The following is a 9,256-nucleotide window of genomic DNA, read 5'->3' on the forward strand; positions in this document are numbered from 1 at the left end:
ATGACCTCATCCTTTCAATAACCAATATTGACATCCAACCACTGAGACAAAGACGGATGCCGATATCAAGATAGATTGGTAAATACATATGTCGGATTATCCAATACAGCATCTGGCTCGACATCAGGGTCGGGACTGCAAAACACTAGGATGGCTTTCCCAAGAGACTTCACCCAGTCCAACTTTTCTTTCACTCCTCTTTTAAGCCATGATTTTGTTAGAGACCTGCTGAGACTGAAGAAGAACCAGAAGGACAAGAGGGAATAATCCCACAAACCAAAACAAACACCAAGTTCACACGAGGCAATATTCAATGGCTCATCACTTCGGGGAGCTTCCCCTTCCAAAGGGACCTTTCTTCAAAATACTTCAGCATGCCCTAATCTCAGTTTTCCCCTTCCTTTATATTAGGTGGGGCCCCTTGTCGCTTTAACTTCCTACGCGATTAGTGAAGCGACACGAATGGTTTCCTAACAGATCTCTGCAAAAACAGTTAGCAAAATTAAATGTGTATATACATATATATGTGTCACTTATCTTCCGTCCCCGACTGGTTCCTTCAGAGGACCGCAATCCAATTGAATGAGATCACGATCAGTCTGTTGATCAGATTGCCCACATCTGATCAGTCCGTTGATCAGATTGACGACCTTTGATCAGTCTGTTGACCAGATCAATGGAATGACCATAAGTGGAAACCAGGAGACGGCAAAGTAAAGCACCACTTCCTTATAGGAGAAAATGTATAAACCGACAATAGGACTATTGATCCAGAACAAGGGAAGTTAGCCAGTCGGGACGTGATACAGGTCACAGACCGAGGCCCACAGTCCTGCCGTCGCGGCGGCGGAGGCCAGCGGTGTACTGCTTCTCCAGGTCCATCTGTAGCTCCTTCTCCTTGTCGGCTCGGAGACTCACATCCTTCTCGTCGGGTCGACCATGGCTTGTTGACTTCGTCTCCCCCTTCACACCCTACAGACGGCCAAGGCGATCTCAGGTTCTAAAAAACTGTGTCAGTAACAAGTTTAACTAAAAAAAAATCTACTCTAATTCATGTATATGAGGGCAAGATTTAGATGGCTCACCATGAGCTTGTTGAACTTCTCCTGCCTCTCCCGGTCCGAGAACACAGGGATATCCCAGCGGTTACCGGACTTCTGCTGGCGTAATCCAGGTCAATGGTCAATGCAAACAATTGACTAACTAAATGAAACAGGTTTGACGTACCTCTTCGGTTGACTCGTTCTTCTTGTTCCCCCAGAGCAGCTTCTTCTTTTGGGCCGCAGACAAGACGCCGCCACCAGTGAGATTCTTGTTAACTGCGCTTGCCCGAACAGCCTTGACTTTAGCGCTCTCCAAAATATTCTTGTTAGACAAATGCTTCTACTTTACCCTCTTTGTCTTTGTAGCCTGGTATTGGGCTATTATTGTACCAGCTATAGTGCAGGGGCGTGGACCGGACAATTTTTTTGTCTGGGGACGAAAATATCGTCCCATCCAAGGATACTGACGAATTTTGGGACGAAAATCCATCCCAGGGACCACCGGACGGGACGGTTTTTGTCCCGTGGGACGAAAAAACCGTCTGTCCAGAGGTCTCAGACGATGGACAGACGAATCTGGACGGAAAACCGCTGGGTTCACATCCGACGGTTGAGATGTTGCCATGTGGCATTGCAATGACAATTTGCATCAAAGTCCCTGTATTTTTACGTGCATGAGAATGGACGCCACTCACAAATAATTGTACATAAGTCCCTTTGAGTTCTATCTCCTCAGTAATTCCCTAAAAAACTTGAAAAAAATCCATATTAATAACAAATATAAAATGGGTTTTTTGTCCGGGAGGAAAATTCGTCCCGGAAGCACTGGACATGACGAAAAACCGTCCCATCCTTCGTCCCTGAACATACTCTGGACGTCTGACAGGACGAAATTCGTCCCGGAAGAACTGGACGTGACGAAAAACCGTCCCATTCGTCCCTGAACTTACTCTGGACGTCGGGCGGGACGAAATTCGTCCTGTCCCGTCCATCGTCCACGTCCGGGACGATCCGGAACTATAGTACCAGCCCATACCAGCTCAATGCCTCTCTTATTCGATGCCCACTAATGAGTTATCCCATAATGGACTCAACCCTTGTAACAGGTATTTATACTAGACCCTAATTCAATATTCGTGAGGTTTTTTTCTTCTAAATGCTGGACAGTCTCAAGCACCACTGATGAGGCGACCGCTAACAATTCTACATGCTAGAAGGTCTCAAGAGATGGTTTGTAAGAAGTGGACAGCCTTCACGGACAGTGTTCTTCATGATGTTGAGAGTCTCGTTTCATATTGGTTTAGAAGGGAGTGAAGGCGGGAGGGTGGGGATTTGGTCATCCAAAGTATTTACTGTCGTATTTTAGTAGCATCAAGTTGATCACTCTTTTCTGGTGCTCTTCCCTATTTCTAAAAAAAAAATCTCAAAGAACTAACTCTTTGAGACAACAAATATGCAAAAGAATAATGATGGGTTACCTAATTCTGCTGCCTTTATGGCTGCAGCCCTTGCCGCATTGATGTCTTCTTGGGTAATATCAACCTGCACACTCGATGAAGCGCTGGGCTTTCCTGGAGATCCTCTAACGCCTACACAATACCATCGTTTCAGGAAAGATGAGAAATTAAAAATAAAATATCGTAGCAAATGGAAACTTACCCTCTTCTTCAAGGGGCTTTTCACAAAGAGCCGCTCTCGGTTTCTTGGCATAGGAATCTCCCGCAATATCAAATCTACTATCCTTGTGTTTAACATAATCTTTACTAGCATGTTTCCTTCTGCGATCAACATCATCGATTTCTACGTCATTCAAAGCACTGCGTTCTCGCTCATAGAATTCTGGCTTTCTCTGCCGATCATGCATCATGTTCTTGTCATCACCTCTGCGTGCTTTTTCATCATATTTCCGTCCAGACAGACCTCGATCAGATGGCGGATATCTGTCGCCATGTCTTTGATGGTCACTTCTGTGAGACCGGTGATCAGATTTAAAATCTCTGGATCGCTTCTCAGACTCCAAGTTCTTATCAGTGAAATGACCGGGTCGATCGGATCTGATAGAAGTTCTTCCCCGTTCATTTCCCTCTCGTTGGTCCCTCGACTTAGTTCTGTCCAGTTGTTTACTTTCGTCTCTGGCTTTGCTGTTGCCCTTCTCGCGTATCGGACTAGGGCTGCCTGCACTTGTTGACAGGTAAAGTCAATACGAGAGAAAATAGGGTGATTACCGAATAATGCAAGTGAAAATACACAGGGACATAATTGGAAAATGATTTCAAAAGATAAATTCTTCAACTTGACTGGAGAATTGAAGACTATGACCTTTTAATTATTTTCATGCTTAAAATACTCGCAGAACCATCAATTTCCGAAGTTTAAATTACTAACTCGGTGACATAGTAAAACTTCATCTTCTGTATTTTCATACTTGGTGAACTAATCCTTGGAACCACCAACTTCAGGGTTAAAATGACACTCCCTGATATATTTGGGGGTTTAGGTCAAAGTGTAATAATCCTGCTACCTATCTCTCCTTTGATCAGCCAAGAGCAGACAATTTTAATACTTGTAAAAATACTCGTTATAGCCATCAACTTCCGTATATAATTAAGTGGAAGAAAGACGAAACTGTAAAAATTTACTAGTCCACAAAGAAGAAACGACTACAAAGGTTTCTAAGAAATCGGAATAACCAAGTAACCAAGGGGAACAAGACCATGAAATTCTATTTAACACCCCAAAAAGAAACTTTTTAACAGGTTAACCATACTTCCCAAAAAAATACTAATAAAGAAAATCACATTGACATCTATCATACATATCTTCTCTCTTCAAGTTGAAGACGGTTCAGAAACTAAACAAGAAACCGTTGAAAATTGAATGATCTGAGATAGCAGGAAGAAGAAGAAAGAAAAAGTTACCAGACATAAACGGAAAAAAAAATCCTCGAAGGTGAGACCCATAAATATGTGTGAACCTCAGTCAAATACCACTTACCATCAGAAAAAGAAGAATCTGACCCTCTATCAGGTGAATGACAGCGATACTTTCTACGTGCGGTATCATTCAACGGCTTACGGAAGGACGTCTTGGAGTCTGAGATATCAACTGGCTGAACTCGTAAGTCAGAATCCATTCAAATAGTACCTGTATTGTTAAGATATATTTTACTACAATAAGTTTTAAAAGATAACTAGACATCAAAAGCATATTAAGAACAGAAGAGCGTAAAAGATCCAAATGAAAACAGTTACCTAAAATTTCCAGAGAAAAAAGAGCAGAACTTTTTTCCATCGAAAAAAGACTAGACTAAGATTACAGAAAACATTCTAAACGAAAAAGACAAATTTAGACCATGCTCTTCCGCATCATTGTCATTTGAAATGAAAAAAATATCACGGGACGAGAAGAGCTCCGGTAAGTTAGGAGTACTTAACAATCAACACACTTAAAATTATATTCAATTCAGTGCTTTAATGCTCCACGTCAAGTTCTATAAAAAAGTTGATCTCCATTGCGCGTGGGGAATTTTTTTTTAGAGCAAAGTGTCCATGAATTTGTGGGTCGACCTTCTCAAAACTAACGAAAATAAATGAGGTTATTTCTTTTAATGAAAATAAATAAGGTTACATCGCTAGTAATTTAAATATATATTTTTGAGGGAAAAAATAAATCAGCTGACCAAGAAATCAAGATAAGCAATTTAGGAAGATGCCAGTTCCCACACCCCAAGTACCATAAATCATAGATTTGAGAAGCACACTACGCCTCATTAAAAATTATGTCAAGAAAAATTGCAACAAACGCCAATTATCAGTCCATAAGCCGAATGCTTCTACCATAAAAAGTACATGACTGCAGTGTAGGAACCGTGAAAATGAAGAAGAAGAAAAAATGATGACAACTTCTTGGTTCTCGACAACCGATATCTTAGATGTTGATATAACAACTGGAACATCAAAAAAATCTTCAGTGATCTAGGAAAAAGACTACGGGGTAAGAAAAAAAATCAGATTTCTGGAGTCAACGGCTGCTCTCCCTAGCAATTGACACAATTTTTCATTGCTCCATCGTTGTCCTCTAATCAATGAATGCAATGCCACGTTCCTTTCCGTTTTGAATTAAAAATTCTTAAGCCAGTAATGCTGAAAATCAATTGGCCAAAAGATAAAATACTAAAAAATTCAACATCGGGCTACCTAAGAGAGTCCGCGATAAAATCGTAATTCAGGCAGCGAAGGACTGAGAGACGACTAGTTTTTATCAACCAAATGGAGGAGCTTCTCCTCGCAAAGAGGAGAAAATCGAATTACAGTCCTAAGATAAGTTTTGAAAGAAACAGACAGAATTTACATCCACTCTACATCAGGCGAGAGAAGGAGAAAAATATTAACGAAAGGTGAAAAGGAACCGTATTTCGACTTGAAAATGATTCATAGGTGTGGTGAGGACGAATTCCACAGAGAGACGAACGTCGTGCTAATTGCGCATATTTATCACACATAATACTTTGACATAAACAACACCCTGATCGACTACAGAATTCCAACCCCGCAGAAAAAGAAGACGGGATTATCACATCTCAAATGACGACAGATAAGCCGAAAAGCACAAACGCAAACGCAAAAAAGATGAACAAATGTTCGGCCTAATTAGAAATTTCAACAAAACAAGATAACCTTCACTACGTTAAGCTTAGCTAATCGATGAAAGCGTTCTATATCTCGAACGAAAGTAAAACTTTCGGAATAGATAATTAATGACCACGGATAAGCAGGAATGCACAAACGCGATTGGAAAAAAAGTTGAACAAATGCTCGGCACAATTGCGAATTTCAACAAAACAAGATTACCTTCAATACGTAAATCTTAGCTGAATCGATGGGAGCGTTCTACACTGCCGATCACCCGCTCTTCCCCCGATCCTCCACAAACCCTAGCTGTTCATCTTGACCTTCCGAGTAAAAGAATATCAACGTTATATTTTTAACTACTCAAGAAACCGACACGTGGCCTCTAATGCTACTTAATTATTTTTAAGATCTTAAGTAGCCGTTGATACTTGATCGTAAGGTTCGGAGATGGCGAGAACGAGAGGAGACGGAGAACGGAAGGATAACGAGACGGATAGCGGGACGGAGAGCGGAACGGATAACGGGACGGATCGTCGTCCGTACAGGAAGGATAATGGGCCTGGAATAAGAATAAGCCCATTTAGTAGGCCTGGTAGTGTTCTTCATCGTTCGAGGGGTTTTAGGGTTTAAGGGATTTCAGTTTCTTCGCTGTCAACCTTGCGCTCAGCGAAGATTCCAGCTTCTCTGAGTCGTGTGCGATTTCGCCTGCTCTTTTCCTCGAGTAAATCAGGTTTTTCAACATGTGGGCTCTCCGCCGAGCTATAAATCCCGCTAAACGGTGATCCTTTGCATCTGTTGCTATCTTAATCTTCTTCATTTCTTCTTCGTTCAGTTTCGATCGTGTTTTGTATTTTCCTCCAGCCTATCAAGTTAAGTTTTTGCTGTTTTTACATGTAAAATCATCGGAACTTTCATTTTAGTTCTACTTCTCCGTCCTTTTACTACCTTTTTTTTTTTGTGTTTCTTGTAGGTTTTGTTCCGTCTGGAAGTCTGTCTTTCCTTGTTTTTTACAGATTCAAGTTGAATAATGCGATCTTTGATATGTTTTCGTGATCATGAGTGGCTATTTTTTCAGGATCCATGCGTACAGCCGCGGGATAAGTCATTACGCCAATACGTTCTTGAACAGCTCATTCAACTGTTCTCACGTCGGAGATTGCGATTGTAGGCGCGATTGCTCTTCGAGTTGTCGCTGTTTGCGATGCTCCCAAAAAAGATCAGGGAAATCTTTAATGGGAATTAGAAATCTTTCTTCTGTGGTTGGGGAGAAGACGGGTAATGGCGAAGAAGACTCGATCGATGGATTTTCTGAGCTGGAAGATGAGAAAATTGTTAGCACAGAGGCCTTTGAACACTCTGCTTCTGATTTGGAGGTTTCAGAAGTTCTCTCCGATGAAGAATCTCTTCAAGTTCACGAAGACGCGCTTGAGATTTCAGATGCAGAGATTGAAAAAGATGTTGAGAAGTCTTCTTTGAAGAAGACTGCTGTTTCTCCGCTTGTGAGGGTCATCATGGATGCTCCTAGAACTTCTATAAAGGGCGCCCTCGATCAGTGGATCAGCAAAGGGAATTCCATCGAGCAAGCTGATGTCTTCCCAACAATTCTTTTTCTTCGCAGAAGGCGTTTCTACTTGAAAGCCTTGCAGGTAACCATTTCATGTTCATTCTTCTTTTTGCAATGATAATTCTTGCTCTGACCTTGATGAGATTCTTGGTGATAATTTATGATTAACAGGCTAATTCAAGTGATCCTAAACTGTAAACCCGGCTTGAAATCCTAAAACCATAAAACCCAAAAGTTCTAAACCTCATCTCTGATATTGCAAACTGCGGCGAGTCGATCTTCATTAACTATCACTAGTGGGTTTTAATTTCACATTTATTAATCTGTTAATTTCAGTTTTACGAGTGGCTGGAAGTGAACAAGCTCATTGAGTTTGGAGAAAGCGACTACGCTTCCCGGCTAGACCTAACAGCGAAAGTCCACGGCCTCCCCCGAGCCGAGAAATTTATCGAGAAAGTCCCTGAAGCATTCAAAACTGAGTTACTCTACCGAACCCTCTTGGCCAATTGCGTCGCCTCCTTGAAAGTTAACAAGGCAGAAGAGGTGTTCAACAAGATGAGGGACTTAGATTTTACGGTCAGCGCCTTCGCCTGCAACCAGCTGTTGCTCCTCTACAAGAGGCTTGACCGGAAGAAAATCGCCGACGTGTTGCTGATGATGGAGAAGGAAAATGTGAAGCCGTCGGTCTTTACTTACAAGCTGCTTATAGATACAAAAGGCTCAGGCAAAGACATTGAGGGCATGGAGAAGATAGTGGAGACTATGAAGAATGATGGCTTGGAAGTTGACTTGACAATCCAAGCCATGGTAGCAAAGCATTATCTCCTCTCTGGGCAGAAAGAAAAAGCAACTGAAATTCTGAATGCCATGGAAGGAGAAAACATTGAAGGAAACCGGGCAGCCTGCCAGCCTCTTCTCTCTCTATACGCGTCTCTTGGCCGCGACGACGATGTCGAGAGGATATGGAAGGTTTGTGAGACCAGCCCACGGTTCGAGGAGTGCTTGGCTGCCATCGAAGCCTTCGGAAAACTGGGGTGCGTCGACAAGGCCGAGGCAGTGTTCGAGAAGATGCACGGCAAGTTTGAGAAGCTGTCTTCGAAGTACTATAATGCGCTGCTTAAGGTCTACGCCGAGCAGAATCTCTTGGTGAAGGGGAAGGAGCTGGCGAAGAGGATGGCCGACAGTGGATGTGGGATCGGGCCGTTGACGTGGGACGCTCTCGTCAGGCTTTACGTGAGGGCGGGCGAGGTCGAGAAGGCGGACTCGATGCTACAGAAGGCTGTTCAGCAGAAGAATGTGAAGCCCTTGTACAGCTCCTACATGGCTATCATGGAGGTTTATGCTAAGAGAGGAGATGTGCACAATGCAGAGAAGATGTTTCTCAGGTTGAGACAGAGTGGGTATTCGGGAAGGATGAAACAGTATCAGGTGCTGCTGCAGGCTTATGCTAAGGCGAATATGCCGGCTTATGGTTTCAGGGAGAGGATGAAGGCAGATAAGATCTTTCCCAATAAGGTGGTGGCTGCCCAGCTGGTGACGGTCGACGCGTTTAGGAAGACGGGGATTTCGGACTTTCTCGACTGAGGGAGTTAAGAAGGAATGTGATTGACCCTGTTTGCCGGTTAGCTTATTTCTCACCACAAAATTATGGATACTGCCGTGCCTGTGTCTCGGATATTATCGGATTTTTGTGTGGGTTCTGGTATTATCTGGCTGTCTCCGGTCTTTATTTTTGATCATCCGTATTCCTAAAGATCTGGCCGTTCTGTGATTTAGGAGTAGATGGGATGCTTGTTTTAAAGAGAGTCATTTTTCAAGCGTCTGAAAGGTAAGTTCAAGTATACGTATGATTTACTCTTTTTTTGTCAAATTAGAAACTCTTCCAAAGTATAATTTCCACAATTTGCTAGTATCATTCTCAGAGTTGAATAATTAATTAGTTATGTATTACTTTTCCTTCTTAATTTCCTCGTGCTTAAAGTCCTATCAGATAGCGGTGGTGGTTTATACTTTATAAA

At 42.4% G+C, this 9,256-nt stretch overlaps 2 protein-coding genes across 5 annotated transcripts; one reads left to right on the top strand and one right to left on the bottom strand.

The window, feature by feature from the left end:
• Window positions 1-584: 584 nt before the first annotated feature.
• LOC144708884 (pre-mRNA-splicing factor) lies at window positions 585-6,037 on the bottom strand. 4 transcript variants are annotated; one of them, XM_078582336.1, is made up of 7 exons: window positions 5,894-6,037; window positions 4,038-4,187; window positions 2,703-3,218; window positions 2,522-2,632; window positions 1,228-1,319; window positions 1,086-1,160; window positions 585-1,000 (listed from the first exon to the last, which is right to left on the bottom strand). In XM_078582336.1, exons 2-7 carry the CDS (start codon window positions 4,174-4,176, stop codon window positions 674-676), a joined length of 1,260 nt encoding a protein of 419 aa, XP_078438462.1. In that variant the 5' UTR covers window positions 4,177-4,187; window positions 5,894-6,037; the 3' UTR covers window positions 585-673. The 4 variants fall into 4 exon arrangements, with proteins under 4 accessions (XP_078438462.1, XP_078438471.1, XP_078438485.1 ...); XM_078582345.1 differs by having other exon boundaries at window positions 659-1,000; window positions 1,086-1,157; XM_078582359.1 differs by having other exon boundaries at window positions 709-972; window positions 1,086-1,157.
• Window positions 6,038-6,292: 255 nt separating this feature from the next.
• On the top strand, window positions 6,293-8,977 carry PPR596 (pentatricopeptide repeat 596). Its single transcript, XM_078582326.1, has 3 exons — window positions 6,293-6,452; window positions 6,750-7,320; window positions 7,575-8,977. The coding sequence occupies exons 1-3, from the start codon at window positions 6,415-6,417 to the stop codon at window positions 8,820-8,822; spliced, it is 1,857 nt and encodes a 618-aa protein (XP_078438452.1). The 5' UTR covers window positions 6,293-6,414; the 3' UTR covers window positions 8,823-8,977.
• Window positions 8,978-9,256: the final 279 nt, after the last annotated feature.

Source organism: Wolffia australiana, chromosome 1 (genome assembly GCF_029677425.1).
Source record: "Wolffia australiana isolate 7733 chromosome 1, ASM2967742v1".
NCBI lineage: Eukaryota > Viridiplantae > Streptophyta > Magnoliopsida > Alismatales > Araceae > Wolffia > Wolffia australiana.